Source organism: Amia ocellicauda, chromosome 16 (assembly GCF_036373705.1).
Source record: "Amia ocellicauda isolate fAmiCal2 chromosome 16, fAmiCal2.hap1, whole genome shotgun sequence".
Classification (NCBI taxonomy): Eukaryota; Metazoa; Chordata; class Actinopteri; order Amiiformes; family Amiidae; genus Amia; species Amia ocellicauda.
Genome location: NC_089865.1, coordinates 7432422 through 7450027, shown reverse-complemented (window position 1 = coordinate 7450027; position 17606 = coordinate 7432422). Strand labels below are relative to the sequence as shown.

The window sequence follows — 17606 nt, the reverse complement described above, 5'->3', positions numbered from 1 at the left end:
TAGTTTATTTATTAAAAAATTCTGCTTGGTGGGATAAGCCCTTGAGATGCTGCATCTTATTTCTAAAAGAGGTCCCCGTGAGAGCAGCAAGCTTCGATACCTACCGCATTAAATAAACCACAGCATACCGCTACATACATTTATGACAAATAAAGGAATCTCTTAAAATGACAACCAGCAACATTATTCAATACAAAAATTACCTTTTAATAAATAATGATGTATCAAAAGAAGGTGCACACAATGCAGCCATACCAAGTTAGGAATTGGAGGCTGTGTGCCAAAACACACAATGCCATGAAATATTGTGTGAGGAACAAAACAAAAACACAAAAACAGAACCATATGACACAGTATGAAATAACCAGGTTCAATAAGTAAAGATCTACCCAAAATTCTTGTAGCCATAGCTAAACCATATCACAGACCATCTCTAATGACTATAGTATGAGCCTCTAACTAACCTCTACTGTTTATGTGAGCATTATTGTACCTAACAGTCCCCTGCCGCAACCAAGGTAATGAAAAACTGGGGGGTTTCCTAAAATCTTTGGTTGTGCAGAGATTCTTGCTTGATCAGTGAGGCAACCCAAGACTGATGTTGACAATATAAATGTTGAAATCAAGGGAGTTGATGTCTACTACTTCGCAAAGAGTAAACATTTACTCACATGCTGCAGGTACCGTTGATGTCTTGCGTTTGGTTTTAATCTTGTGTTGATATATGTGTGTAAAACCTTAAAAGGGTGAAAGTGTAATTCAAAAGGATTTTTCCCCAAATTGTCTCATACAGTTTGTTTATCCTAAAATCCTTGACAAACATGCAGCAAATATATAGTTATATATAGCTTCTAAGTACTTTAGTAGGATCAGCCCTTCGTCTTCTTCTAATCAGCAAAGTAGTGGTGATGGGAATTCCCTGCATTAAAAAACATTGTAAACCTACTGTATATAACCAGAAATTTACAAAATGTACACACTGTCTATTTTCTATTTAAACAAGTACTAAAAATGTGCATATTAGCTCAAGATGATACTGTTGGCATAAGTTTTGCAATGCCACTTGTTATATTCGCGGCTATGAATACAGAAACACACACAAATAAATAAATAAATATGAGTTTTAATTAATAGAATGTCCAATACTGTGTTTGTCTTTATTACTCTAATATTAGCAACTATATTAACTTGGGGGGGTTTAGTACAATCTCCTCTTAAGATTTGAATTATAGAATCCAAATCGGCAAGTTCATTTAATTGTGCACTATAGCTACTGTACTAATCACAAAATCATTTAAATTGCACATTTAACTTTGTTATTTCTGTTAATTATTTACATTTTCAGCTCTGAAAACAGACCCTTTCACAATCCATCAAAGTTTAAGGAGAGGCACGTGTATTTGATTCAATGTATGTTTTCACAGAGGAGCTGTACCGGGGATCTGAAAAAATGTGGAATCTAAGAAGTTTGCTTTGCATGTGTGAGTTAAGGTCGTCTTTTGAGGTATTCAGATAAAATAACAGGATGAAAAGAAGACAGTGCATAGTTGGAAAATGTTGTTTACAACTACATTGAAGATTATCTTGAATGAATAGGTTCTAGCTCCACAGCTATTATCTCTACATACAGCATTAATGCAGCCCTGTTATCTGTATATCTGAGATCCTGCAAATCTGTTTTGTCTTCAAAATAACGCTATATCTACTCAATGCCAACTTATATCACTTTTCAATTCAGATCTTAATGTTTTATTTAATACCATACCAGGTAGAGAATTGAATGGATTCACTCCTATTAAAACCATTTTGCACAATAGAAGGTAATCAACCATATTATCTTTGGTGCCACTTTAGTGAAGCCTCCGGTATGCACAGGTGCTGTCATCAGCTGCAGCACATTGCTTAATTGAGCAAATCTTAAATTTTTACCCTTATATAGTTCTTGGCTACAAACCACATCTTACACATGAAAATAAAGTGAATTAAACACTTTCCATCTGCTCTTCAGAAATCTTAAGATACGTACCGTAATACACACAAAAACAGAAATATGTTTTCCCAGTTTCAATCTATAGCCTTGTGTATCCTTTATTTAACCATAAATTAAAAAAAAAAAAAAAAAAATCACAAGAGAGGAAAAGTGACACAATTATAGACTGGAAATAAAGCACACATAAAATATGCTCTTTAACAGGCTTTACTGCAAGGGTTTACACACAAAGTTATGAAACCAGAGCTAAATAAATAAATCAATCTTTGTTTTTTCTACTTCCAAATATTTGTATGCGCCCTCCCCTACACTCTTTAATCCTTTCTATAAAACTTTAAAATGTCAATGATATTAATTAATTAATTTACTTTCTAATTCACTTGACACTTAGCTGAATGTGTACAAAAATGAAACGAGTACATCCTTATTGCTTTTTTATGAGGATGACATTATTCTTAAAGGACAAACGGAAATGCAGTGATCTTAAAAAAAAATCTGGAAAATATATAAATAAACAAATACCTGCATTACAAAGTAAAGCCAAAGACGATAAGTTACTAGTATTGTAATTAGCTTAGCATGCAATAAGAGTTTACTTAAAAGAAAACAAAGTTATGTTAAATATATTATTTGTGACTGCATATTGTATATATGTTAAGGTATCATTAGAATAAGACGAAAGAAAGGTAATCTATTAGATTAAATATGTATGGTGGAAATCTATCAAGTATTATATCATTTAAATTTGAATCACTCCATCAGCAGATATCATCTCATTACAGCACTCAGAAAATGTGCAGATTAACAATATTATCACATTTGCAGATAGTACGGATGATCTAGATATGCAATTGTCAGAATTCTTTACATTTTCTGAAGAAAACCAAAGCTAGTCAGCTTAAAGGTCGGCAAAATGTGACATTGGAATAAGTACAATACAACACGTTCTGCTCCCTAGCCACATCGCTTTATTGTACACATTTAAAATCATTCAGAGAACAATAGTCCCTAATAGTCCTCAATGATAACATTATATATTTCCCATTTTATTTTGTTTATTGATTTAATTCTAATTATTTTGTTATTTGTGTCTTGCTTAAAAAGAAATGGGTTTAAGCCGTACTCTCTTCATAGACTGCACATACACTGAGGGTTTTCCTAATTAACATTATATAGAGAATTCACCTTTATGTAGATATTCAGCAAATTACTGAATTTTAACCAGTGAATCCAATTATCTTCTGTCTGCACTGCCCAGCCAGAAAATGAGTGCAACACAAATGATGCCTTACCAGGGCTTTGTGCAGTGTTAGCAAAGAAAAGGAATGTATAACTTTAGGAAAGTGTTTCATATCAAGTCTCTCTCTACAGTACGAACATGGATCTTTGGACTGAAAATCAAAGGCAGCCTAAATATGTTTCCACTGACTCAGCTAAAGAAAGGGGATGGGGATTCTACCTATTTATGTATACATTTTAATGTTTGCTATTTGTGTATACATCAACTTGGGACTAAATTCTACTCCTTTCAATGATACCTGTCTTTATTTATTTTTAATTTCTTCACTAGGATGTAAACAGCTGGCAATATTTCTCAGCATTGGTCAAGTAACTTATATACATTTTAGTTTGCTACAAAGAACATTTTTCTCCACAAAAGCTTTTTCGCTGAAGGTCAAAAGCCTGTGTAACAGCTTAATAACATAGCAAAGAAGTATCTCTAAATACCCCTGATTCTGTTGGGTTCATATGAGACTCCTAAGGTGAGGTATTAGCAAAGCTTATTTATTTTCATTTCCGTGGCTTTTATTTGCTCGTTTCCCCTGTGGTAAAGCTGATTTCTGCCATGATTCCCTTCTTAATTTTAATACCCTTTTTACTCATCATACAGACATTAGAATTTTTTTTTGCCTGAAATAATGGAGCTCCCGCACAGGAAGACAAGGCGACCACTGGGATGACGGTAAACTAGCTTCTTTTTTTTGCAATTAATTGGTGTACGGCCATGTGCATATATGATAACAGAATTTTTTCAACAAGAAAAAGGGAGGTTAATTAATGGAAGAGCTGTGTTCGTTGAGATGCTGAATTTACTATGCCACCCCCCCTTCCTCCCCAACACCCCCCCCCCCCCCCCATCCTGCCTTAAGAGCCTTGATTCCACACTAATGACCTAGTTCTTTTAATGAGGAGCATTAACCCCTGGCTACAGTCGCCCAGGTCTTAATTGTCAACTGGAGCTGAAGCAAGAGAGTTTGCCGATGAGCAGGTATGTGGTACATTAACACGTGTCATCTACGGTTCTAATAAATAAATCTGTCACCGGGGAAACAGGAACCATCATCGGTGTCGTCTTTTTCTCTCTCTCTCTCTCTCTCTCTTTTCCCCCCCCTCTCTTCCTTCTTTTCTTGTACCCTGTGAGGCTGTCTGTCATGCTGTGACTGCACAGGCAAGTACAGATGTAGCCAAATAAAACAATAATTAGAAAATGCATCTGCTTAAAACCTGAGAACTCATTAGAATACATTTTAAAGCAAAAATACAGGATCCTTTCATTTAGAAATCTATGATTAAAAATTCCCCTTTATGTTGCACCCAAGAGGTGTGTTTTAAAATTCAAACACTATTTACTATAAAGTACAATATAAAATAGATTCAATAACGAGATACTGAAATATAGACACCTAATTAAAGGGACACGTCAAGTCAAAGGAAATGCTATTGTCCAAAACAGTAGAATATTGGGTTTAAAATAAATAAATAAATACATACATACATAATGGCGCTGACTAGTGAAGTTATTTGCCTCCATATCACCCGTAGAAGTTGAGATTTGATTTGAAAAAGCTCAACGAGATTTCTCTCTCAACCCTCATTCACATTCAGTATTACTTTCATTATTCATACAAATTCAGTGTTAAGATATGATGTTATTAAATAAGCAGTGAATACTGGAACACAGACCTGTTTAACATGCACTAGCATAATCAACAGTAAGAAGCATGGATGCCACTTTTTACAGCACCTATGATCATAAAAAGCAGCATTAGTTCCTTGTTTTAAGCATTTGGTATTTATATTTATAAGGTACTGTAATAATACTACAAGGGTGAGATCCTGGAGTTCATTTATTTTCTTCATGGAGTAGAAATGCCTTGTAATCAGGGCTAAGCAGAGTTCAACTAGAATGGGCCTACAACATTTGAGAGTAAAACCTTAAAAAAAAGGGATACAACAGCACAGAGTGATGAGTTTCAGGAGTGCACCATGTAAACGTAAAGCGAGTATTAATACATGTGTGATTTGTCATCTGAGCTCCATGATTTAATTGGGAAATAGGCATTTGTGCCGGAAAAAGTGAAGATCTAACCGCCTCGTACTGATTTAAAAACGCTAACTGAAGAAAGGTTGAGTTTGTCCAAGAGATGTTTGCACTTGCACACATTTAAACTGCATCCTTCAAAAAATGTACCATTCTCCTCTTTGACTTCTTGTCTCCTTGCAATGTTGCACCAATCATAGCGTGGGGGGTACTTATTAGTACCGGTGGCTGCTCACTTAAAAAATAGGCTTTGAACGTCATGAACACGCATGTTTGGTGATAGGCATAGAAGACATGAGAATAAACAGTCCCACATTTGGTATCTTGTATAATGGTTATTGTAACATATACATTAGTCTTACCCACTATATATCATTTACCAGCCATAATACTGTTATATAAAATAGGATAATACGAGACAGAGCTCCCCTTTAACTTCTCAAGATGATATCCAGGTGTTCGCTTTGAATATGTTTTGAGGACTGATAGTTATCATTCCCAAGTGCTTGGGAATCTGGCGAATGATATTTCTATCCACTGTCCATTTCGAAAACTGTTTGAATCAGCATTTACACAGTGGCGGCTGATGGAAGTAGAGCAAAACTGTTTAGGCCTAAACGATCCCTGTCAAATGTAAACTTGTTAATTACAAAGGGTATATTCCACAGGGTAAAACAGATTTCTGTAACCTTTTAACTGTTTGTTTGTCAATGTTCTCATTGTTTCAAGGCACGAGTCCAATCCCAGAAAAACACATCATAAAACACTATATACATGCAAATACACACACATATACACAAGGTTTGTCTTCTGAAAGCAATAAATGATAGGTTTAAAGTGAATATCCTGCTTGAATAGGAATTCTAAGAGACTTCATGGTAAATTTAAAAATATATCTGTGGATGCCCCAGGAGATACTAAATGCCTGCTTAAACCCTATGGCATTTAGGGAAAAAAAAAAAGCTTTTTTAAAAGAAATTATACAAGTAGCCTATTCCAGAGCATCATCATCATCATCATCATCAACATCATCATCATCATCATCATCGGCGAAGGACCCTCGCAGCTCTTCTACAATATTGCCAGTCATTTATCTGTTGTCAGCACAGGTTACAAACTGTAATCCTTGACTGCCTCAGAATTAGAATGTCTTTGATGTCCCCACATGAGTTTTTTTTTTTTCCTTTTCTTTTTTTCTTTTTTCTTTTTTTTTTTGCCTGAAGGCTTTACCAATGCTCTGCAGCTCAGTGTTTATTCCTCGTAATCTTCCTCTCATCTCCAGGCTAGCAGTGACAGATGGTTATAGGCACACAATAGTATTAAGAGTTTGATTTTTTTTTTTTTTCTTTTTTATGCCGCTGCTCTCTGTACAACAAATAGCTATCAGACGCGGGCCAGAGATCCTGCGCGGCTCATATAGGTAACAGAAAACAAACATCTTGGCTGACTGTTTTTTGTCATTTCTCCCTGCAAACCTAGCTTGTTTTCACTGCAAACTCTCCAAGGTACACTGCATTAACCTTGCTGCCTGTTATTAAAAAGATATATTTACAAAGGGCTTGGTCTCTCACTTTATACTTTTTCCCATTCATTTTTTCAAAGTGTGGCTGTTACACACCAAACAAATATTGGATGTCATCATAAATTCTAAACGTGTGGCAATATTCTTATATTTTTTAATCCAACTGTCTTTATGTCACTTGAAGGCCCCCTGAATGATGCATAGTGGTAAATAACACGGGCAAAATTAGTTCTCATGTCAGCTTCCACCTTATACCCTAAGGCATCCCTAAAATTGACTGCACACTAGATTTTCAAAATTAGCCCCTAATGTTAGCCTGACAACCTCTGGTTCTACAATGTTCTTGTAACCCAGAAAGGATTAATGACTGCCTTTCATTTTATTCTTGCTTAAGCTTTTTTTCCTCACCACATTACTATGATTTAATGAAAAATTATCAGTATTTTATATAAAATTGTAAATAAACACATTTGATTTATTAATGGAAGGTGCAGATAGTATCTAAAAGAATGTTATAATGGTACCGACTTATTTTTGAACGGTTTGTTTGTTTGTAATTTTGGTAAGTACATTATTTACAATTTACAAATATTGTTTTGCTACAGTGACCAACTGCATTTCAATTAACTGAAGGTTTATATGTGTCTTCACTTCTTGTGGTCACGTGCAAATAAATAAATTTTCTAAAGAAACCTTTTAACTGTCTACTGATACTTGGTTTAAAATTCTTTAAATAAATATATCACCATGGAAAAGTAGCATTTTAGAAGAACCTTTTTCAACATTAAAATAGCCTCATGGGCATTATTAAGTCTTTGATTTTATTTGAGATGAGTAGTTTTACTGCTATTTAATGAAACCACTATTGCAGAAAACTGAGAAAGGAAAAACAGGATTCAGTGGGATCAACGCATCATTAATTTGACAGAAAATGTGACAGCCTTTGTCATTTTACATAAAAGGTTAGGAAGACGCTGGCCCTACAGAAAAGAAATTAATATAACTGGGTGTAGTGTGTGGGTGCTCAGGCATTTTAGGAGACTCTATATAACTGGTATATACATTATATACATACATATCATATATATACATATATATATATATACATATATATATATACATATATATATATATATATATATATATTTAAAGAAATATGTAAATATGGACTTCATTATTAAAACAAAAAAAAGAAAAAGAAAAAGAAAAAAGGCATTGATGTGTTGGGCATGTTAGAAGAAGGACAGACCAGAGATGGATGAATCTCAAGAGACAAACAACAACCAGGAAGAAGGTCAGATAGAAGAGGGGAAGACAAGTTCAAAAGCGTGGCTGGAGTAACCTGAAAAACAGACGCAGACAGAAACAAGTAAAATCCTTGGAAACCAGTCATCCCTTTACTTCCTAAACCTAACAAGGGCACCAAGTCCACAGGAGGCAAAACAGATCTGCTTCAATGCCTAACAGAGGGGATGACACTCTTCTTGACATGAGCTCCACCTTCTCTGCTGCAAACACACTGCTGGTTTAGACGTCCAAAACATCTCTTTCCGTTTCGTCCGACCAAACTAAAAATGGTCCCTCTCAACTTGGGAGCCATACAGAGACTTTCTTTTATTTCCCATGGATGTGCCTTTTCAGCTTCCTGTTTTCAGCAGCTGACAGGACATGTTAGTTGTGGAAATGTTACAGGTTTCATGATGTGTTAATATTTTTTTGCCTTTGCAGTAGCCACTCAAACTACTTTTCTGACTGCATATTAGGATAACTGTTGTTGTTATTCTAGTCCTGCTAGACTGGTAACCATTCTACTAACATAGAACCTTTTAAGGATGGAAACTGGGATATCCATTTTTAAGATTTATAGCCACCACTTTTTGAATGAGAACGTAGGAACAATCTTGACTTTCTGGATTGCTTCTCTGTGCACCATGGAATTCAAGGTGACTTCAGAAAGGTTCTACCACACACTATCCATTGGACTGAGGCCTGGAGATGGTTAAGATCAATCCAGGATGTAGATGTTGTGCCCCCGGACGCATATGATCATAGACTTGTTATTGTGCTGGACACTGAAATACTGCTGAGATTACACCAGCTGTGATGGGCCAGACATATAATACGGAAATCAAACATCTTCACTCCAAAATAAACGCTGCTAAGGTTCAAACAGTCTCCTTCTCTTTTGCTGGAAAGATACCCTAGTAGATTCCTTAAAGTCCTGTGGCCTTATCCATCGATTGCAGGAATTTGCCCAGCAGAGGGCCAGCTGGAAAGCAGCAGTATACATAGGGCTTGGGCAACTATAAATACAAACATATAGAGATAGATAGATAGATAGATAGATAGATAGATAGATAGATAGATAGATAGATAGATAGATAGATAGATAGACAGATAGATAATGTAAATGTAAGTAAAAATGTAATGCCTCACATTATTTCAATAAAAAGCTAATTATTATGTAAAAACTGATTGGACTGTGTCAGAAGGATCAATCCAGTCAGCCAGGGAGATACAAAATATCAATATAAATAATGTCCAATCATGAAGTTCAATTACAGAAACAGGACAGGGGATCTAACCAACAAAAGCACAACTGCACATAACACATAACATGGTAACCAACTATCTTGACATCACCATAACAGTAAATGTAATGACCTGATACTGGAACCTTTAAAATAACAAAATTCAGAGACCACTCTACCCAGTCTAGTCTGGGATTCACTACTGATGTGTTAAAGACATATGGCATTTGTCATCTCCCACAGAGACAACCCCTCTGCTGCCCACCCCCTCCCCTTAGGATTTAAAGCTTGGAGTGCTTTTGTTGTTTACTGCTCATCAAATACCCCAGCCCCTGTAAACTTGCCCAAATGAAAGAATTGCTCGGCTCAGAAAGATATGGGTCGACATGCCCACTGACATCCTGACCTAGCCTCATACATATTTGTTGTCTTAATACCTTTTCCTCCCGTTCCCTTTAGGAGACCATGACTTTTCTGCATATTAGCTTTGAAAAAAATAACTGTGCCTTTAGTGTCTCTGCGGTTCCCCCGATCTCCATGTCCATCCTGGTTCTTTCCAAATATGACCGTATGCTATTTTTTCATTGCATCTATGATCAAGATTAATGACTAAAAACAATCCTAATTTAGTCCTCCTATACAATTAGACTTAGCTGGAATGTTTAGGGCAATTCAAACATGTTAAATCTAGAACACTGCAACATATTTAGTTTTACTCCCAACCATGACAGAAAATGAGACTTTGCAAAACAGCACAGCTATTTAAGCATATCCATGAGATAAATAAATTATTAAAAAAATAAATAGCCAAATTCAAGTGCCTAAAGTGTTTATGCCAAAAAATATAACACATTCAGTATGCCTCATAAACCGCACCTTCAGTCAGTTTCATATTTCATGGGCAGAAAGAGTGGTTAGTAGCAAGGGCATGTGATAAATTACAGAGGCATATGCCTTATGGGAAATGTGGAGGGAAAAAAAGCCTACATTCCAACGGCAAATTTCTTTCACCGCCAGTTACTTAATTTTCTTTTTGTTTTGTTTTGTTCAGACATTTCGAGTCAAAGATGAAAATCCCTTTAGGTAGCAGCTGCTCCCGATCAGCCGCGAGAGATTCTGGAGTTTTAATGTGCTGGAAGTCAAATCCTCTGCAAAGGCGATTTGCCCTGTCGGTGTGGCATACTTATTTCTTCACCTGTAAACAGTTGCCCTCTGGAAAGAAACATTGACCTACTGATCCTCCCAGCATCCCCTGCAATAAACAAGCCCATAATCTGGGGATGAAGTGAACTCTAATCAGGCCACATGCAGATTAACAAACTGCAAGGAATAATAATAATAAAAAAAATAGAACAAAATGTTTGTGCTCCAATGCTAGAAGATTATCTGGCAGTTTTACCTCTTTAAATCCTAATTTACTTCAGAATAAAGCCAACGTTTATGAGTATATGTTAGCAGCAATAATCCAGCTGCTAGGTTTTTCTCAGTTTAGAAGCGATTACAAGATCTGGCTTTTGTTAGTGATATTAGTGTAGGTAGAGGAAAAAGCCACTGCGACACAATGAAAGATGGCTGAAAGATCTGATCCCCACAATGCCAAGTGCAAATGATTTGTATTTATTTTTTTGCTTTTGTTTTCATTTAAAAGGAAGAGAATTAAATAACAGAACCTTTGATTTTAGCTGACAAAGCACATTTTCTGTCAACAGTTCTGGCATATGAAGGAATGATCATGTTGGCTGATACAGGTGCCAAAAATGACTTTCAGCTCTGCCAGATCAGGAATTTATGCTTTTAGACTGAACATAAACAGCCTCAGGCCTCGCAATGTGTGTTGATGTTTTTTCTCTTCATTTTATAAATGCAACTAATTACCATCTATTCACGGTCAGTAATTACAAAATGTTCAGTCACAGTAGTACAGGTAATAAGAAGCAGAGCACTGGTGGAGATGATTAAATAACAGAAACAGGTAAAACTAATTGCTGTGAATGCAGCTGATACCATGAAGGTTTGTTAAGAAACACTGAGGAGAAATGACTTGCTCTGAGAATGTGCTGTTATTTCATATCCTCTTATTGAGGGTTTTTATTTGAACTTGTTCTGTAAGAAAAACAAGCTTTTTCTTACAAAGGCTACCAAAAATATCAATTTAAATAAGAAAACAATATTTTAAATTTCATTAACAAAGATTTGTCCTAGCTATATAATCTGATACCTGCAGGTCAAACACAGTGGAAACAGAAAATCTAGTCTCCGTAAAGATGTCAGAGTTGTTATATATTATTCATGTATCTATTTATTATATAAAATATTTACACACACACCCTATGTATAGTTATATATATATATATATAGTTAGTTAGCAAATTATAAAACGAAAGGTATACATTGCTTCTGTGTATTAAATGCTAGCAGCTTTGTAAATTAAATCATTAAATTTGTAAAGGACTTTTTGGTCCTTGATATTCTACAGCTTTAATCAACAGAACTGCTACGTAATCAGTAGAATATGTTTCTAATGTGCTTCTCCTTGAAAGTTTGACCCTATTTGTTTGTACAGAGGTAATTTAATTATATGGTTCCCATGAGTTTCAGTGTTTATGCTAAATGTTCACAAGAGAGAAGATTGACAAAGTATTTTAACAAAAAAGAAGCACAATCATATTGCTTTCACATTTGACAAATTCTATTAGCACTAAAATGCTTCTGTGAATTTCATTTTTTGGACAAAATGTTACATGAAGTAAAAAATAGATTCATCACTTACCACCTATGAGGCCAGACAATGTGGAGTGGTCTGGATTGGTTTCCACCATCATCTCTCTCCACCATCTTTCTTGTGTCACAGGGGTTGAAGTTAGGTGGTTTATCTTCTTCATGTTGAAGCACTGCAGTTTCTGGATTCTGAGTCCTGTTCATCTCCTGTGATGTTTCTGGTGATTTAAATGCTTCTTCAGGGCATGTGGTAGACATAATTTTATTAGGTCCTGGAGTAAGATTTGAAGTGTTGTTTTCTGTAGGTTGTTTTCTCTGTAAATCTGACAGGCACCCTGAAGAATCTGGATTTGTACTTGCATCAATGCCATACATTCTTGATTTGTAGAAATGCTTGTGTTCTGGAAGAAATCTGGCACAAATACAAAATTATTTAATTTTCCCTCATTAAAATCAAACCACACAACTCTGCTGAATCTAAGTTGCATATTACTCACTTTATACAACACTCTTTCCTTTTTGATTAATCATAAGTCTAGAAAAGTTCAACTTTTTGTAATGCTCACATTTCCAGCCACTTACCAGATATAATACAGATGCAAATACAATAAACAAAGCACCCTCCATCTTGTAATGATACAGTTCAAATGCTAACATAACCATTTTGAGTGGGGTCATAAACACAACCAAATGTGTTAGCAAAGATAATCCCTTTAGGAAACATACCAATGAGATTTTAAAAAGCAGAAAATATGCATTGAGAGATCAACTATTGTTCTCTGTAGATAGATTCCCCTCTACAATAAAGTAAAACAAGCAGCGAATGAAAGATTTCACATTTCTGATATTTTTGATGATTAGGATTTGTCCTCATTTATACATGTACAAGACATATTTGGTCTGAAAAAACAGCACTTCTGGCAATATTTACAGCTCTCCGCAGTCTTAGGAAAATCACTCAAATTGCCAAATACCTTAACACTATCTAAACACCTACAGGCATATTGTTTTAGAGTACATCAGGTTTCTGCCACATACAATATTTTAACAGAAAATATTTCACCACGTAGTCGGGAATTGTGCAGGGTTTAGAGCAAGGATATAAATAAAGCATACAAGGCAGAAGAATGGAATCACTTAATCACAGAAGTGTATTCTGCCACTGAAGATTACATTAATTCAATTTCAGATTTTGCACCACTTGTACTGGACGCTTCAAGGCTTCAGACAGTGGGAATGACAAAATTAGGCTTATGCCGGAGAAGTAATGAAAATATACTATAGTATTTTCCCCACAGAATGCTTTTATATCTGAACATTCCCAAAGCACATGTATAGGGTTTCCTATATTTAATATGGCGAAATTTTATACATATGCTTTGGGAATGTTTAGATATAAAAGCATTCTGAGGGAAAATCGAGGAGCTTTGGAAAATGTAACTGGTTTCAACATTAAAGACTCACCAAACCTATGTATTTGAAATGATGACAGGGAACTTCATCTCATACCACAAACTTATCAAAAGTGGATAGTACTTAGCATTATGACAGCCAGGAGAATTATATTGCGACATTGGAAAATGGACACCGTGCCAACAGATGCTGCCGCCAGTGCACAAGCCATATATAAAATAAGAGGTACTCTGAATAAATAGGAAGCGATAGTGAACGTATTTCAAATTGGTATTGACGGTAAATATGACTAAAGAATGGAACACTGCTATACATAACTTCATTGTGTGTTTGTCTGTACATTGAGGAAAAAAAGTATTTGATCCCCTGCTGATTTTGTACGTTTACCCACTGAAAAAGAAATGATCCGTCTATAATTTTAATGGTAGGTGTATTTTAACAGTGAGAGACAGAATAACAACAACAAAATCCAGAAAAACGCATTTCAAAAAAGTTATGAATTGATTTGCATGTTAATGAGGGAAATAAGTATTTGATCCCCTATCAATCAGCAAGATTTCTGGCTCCCAGGTGTCTTTTATACAGGTAACGAGCTGAGATGAGGAGCACTCTCTTAAAGGGACTGCTCCTAATCTCAGCTCGTTACCTGTATAAAAGACACCTGTCCACAGAAGCAATCAATCAATCAGATTCCAAACTCTCCACCATGGCCAAGACCAAAGAGCTGTCCAAGGATGTCAGGGACAAGATTGTAGACCTACACAAGGCTGGAATGGGCTACAAGACCATCGCCAAGCAGCTTGGTGAGAAGGTGACAACAGTTGGTGCGATTATTCACAAATGGAAGAAACACAAAATAACTGTCAGTCTCCCTCGGTCTGGGGCTCCATGCAAGATCTCACCTCTTAGAGTTTCAATGATCATGAGAACGGTGAGGAATCATCCCAGAACTACACGGGAGGATCTTGTTAATGATCTCAAGGCAGCTGGGACCATAGTCACCAAGAAAACAATTGGTAACACACTACGCCGTGAAGGACTGAAATCCTGCAGCGCCCGCAAGGTCCCCCTGCTCAAGAAAGCACACGTACAGGCCCGTCTGAAGTTTGCCAATGAACATCTGAATGATTCAGAGGAGAACTGGGTGAAAGTGTTGTAGTCAGATGAGACCAAAATCGAGCTCTTTGGCATCAACTCAACTCGCCGTGTTTGGAGGAGGAGGAATGACCCCAAGAACACCATCCCCACCGTCAAACATGGAGGTGGAAACATTCTGCTTTGGGGGTGTTTTTCTGCTAAGGGGACAGGACAACTGCACCGCATCAAAGGGACGATGGACGGGGCCATGTACCGTCAAATCTTGGGTGAGAACCTCCTTCCCTCAGCCAGGGCATTGAAAATGGGTCGTGGATGGGTATTCCAGCATGACAATGACCCAAAACACACAGCCAAGGCAACAGAGGAGTGGCTCAAGAAGAAGCACATTAACATGCAAATCAATTTATAACTTTTTTGAAATGCGTTTTTCTGGATTTTTTTGTTGTTATTCTGTCTCTCACTGTTAAAATACACCTACCATTAAAATTATAGACTGATCATTTCTTTGTCAGTGGGGAAACTTACAAAATCAGCAGGGGATCAAATACTTTTTTCCCTCACTGTATATATGACACAAAAAGAAAGGAAAAGAATAGAGAAAACCAAGCGATATCTCAGGTGTTTTCACTTCACACAGTATTGAAATGTCACATACTCATGGCTTGTTCTTTGGTTGAAGCATAGTTTAGACAGCTTGATACATGCCATCATTATGTAATCATACAGATAACCACGGTGACTGTAAATATGGCTATTCCACAAACCACAAGAAAGTCATGAAATGTACACAAAAAACTGAATAGGAACCGTTTTAATGAAATATGTACAGGTAATGTGGTAAGGGATATGACATATCTTCAAGTCTAATAGTATAACATTTAAAAAAAAAAGTACTGCTGCTGGCATCTTCGGTCTTTGTCAGTTTCCTTCAAAAAAATGGAAAAAGGAGACCAAGAAAAGAGAGAGAGAATGGAAAGATGCTGATGTCAATGCCAAATGAATAGAAACCACATTTGAAGTGTTGGCACTGAAGCTGATGTTTAAGGCCAGATCAATTTATGACTGAAAGAGTTCTGGATTGCATGTTACCGAGCGTCATGGATAGCTTTTATCCCTCTCTCATAAATAGCAAACGAAAATGTACATTCTCTATAAAGAGCGAGTCCCTTTAGAGCCAGCACAGGTTGTACCTATTAGGCCAGCTTAGTAATTTAAGAAACTATGCAATTTAAGTGAGAGAGAGCGAGAGAGAGAAAAAAAAAAAAGTCAAGTAACTTATGTCATTCTGAAAATGCTGCTTTGAAAAGATGAGTGCATTACAGGGAGATGGAGTGCAGTACATAGAAACTGCAGTACATGTCCAACAACACTTTTATCAAGCATAGTTCAAAATGTTGTTGTTGTTGTTTTCCTCATCAATACATATATGCTGAATTCACGTATTTCATTGTTTAATTGAGTTTCGTGTCTCTGGACAGCTCTGTGAACATCACAACTATATCAAACCCATATTAAAATTAAAAATATATAGTAAACAAAATATAAATCTAGTTACAGAAAGTGTTGCTGTTTTGAATTATTCCACAGTGACACCGACATCGTATTCATACACACAGCTAAAGAACAAAGCAGGCATTAAATTACAAACATTACAAATGTCTTCACTGTAATTATTGAAAAGAAAACATTTGCAAGTTGTGTGGCAGAGATAGTATTTGACCTCCTTGGCTGTAGCCTAAGACCAAGTTGGTACACACATTACCTTCTCTATGTCTGTGTTTACCAGTAAATCTCAGCAAAAGTCCTTTTTGACATTACTTCTCAGGATTGGGGAACAGAAAACCATGCAAGGAAACAGTATCCTAACACTTTAATAGTTAAGCATTTTATGAGAAAAATGCTTCCAAATGTTTCTCTAAAACTTTCCAAACCGCACCAAAGAAATGCTATAGTAATATTATGTTTCCCCAACGTCTCCATTATGATAGCCTGGCTTCGCTGTAATTGCATCAGAAACTTGGGTTTAGTCTCTCTATGACATACTGGGTTATTTACGTTTATAAAAACTGCATGTATTTTTGAAGGAAAGAAAAATCACATATCTCCCATTCAACACTCCTATTTCTCTTGATATACCGTGTGTTAATACTTTCAGCAATGGCTCTCACCTGCTATTAAATAAAATCCTGAGGTAGTCAAAGCAAGGTAGAAAGAAGCTCAGCCATATGTTTTCCTGTCTCCAAATGACCACCTACTTTAGCTTATAAGAGTGTAAGATACCAAATAGTCTGTATATCTTGTGATTCTAAACAGAAGTATAGCTTAATCAAATGCAGGTATAACAACAAAATGCTGGGGAGCAAAAAGCACTATGTTTAATTTTAAAAGAGAAAATAAAGGATCACATTGGATGATCTATTGGGTTGCATGTTTGTTTGATTTTCTTAACTGTCAAATACATAAGGTTGAATTCCGTTTAATATGGTGTAATTATGAAACATTTGTGTATTGGTTTCACTGTAAATATTTGTTTTAAATGTTCAAAGTACTGTTGAAGAGATGACTATATTCTGGCAGAGTACACATTCAGAGTTTCTGAAATATCAATTTCATATCTCAAACTTCAAGTCTGACGGTTTTTTTTCCTCTTCTTCTTAACAGGTACGTTAAAGTCTATTCAAAATGGGGGGGGAGTAAAACAAAACTCTAATCAAGCTTCATGCTATTGTAATCAGTTCATACAAATGCAGCTAACGTTCACAAAATTATATAGCCCATACATAGTTCCTGAAATAGTATCTGTTTGAGACCCTAGTTCAATTATGACCCCATCATGATAGGAGTTATCTGATTTGATCTGATTGCAATGGGGCTGCATTTCAATCATAACATACCTACTCAGACAAAAAATACACTTGGTTTAAAGAAATATTTTGAATTTTATCTACTTGATGGGATTTCTGTTAGATGTTAAAATGTGCATTATACACTTTCTCACTCTGGGTAAAGACT

At 35.9% G+C, this 17606-nt stretch overlaps 1 protein-coding gene across 3 annotated transcripts in view; it reads right to left on the bottom strand.

Moving 5' to 3' along the window:
* gtdc1 (glycosyltransferase-like domain containing 1) overlaps positions 1-17606 on the bottom strand; it is an 83457-nt gene that overhangs the window by 18073 nt on the left and 47778 nt on the right. For 2 of the 3 annotated variants that reach the window (XM_066687510.1, XM_066687509.1), the window contains exon 5: positions 12136-12495. The exons of the other annotated variant lie outside the window; for it this stretch is intronic. In XM_066687510.1, coding sequence (XP_066543607.1) covers positions 12136-12495 — 360 coding nt within the window. The remainder of the gene's footprint in view (positions 1-12135; positions 12496-17606) is intronic. 3 annotated transcript variants of the gene reach the window in all.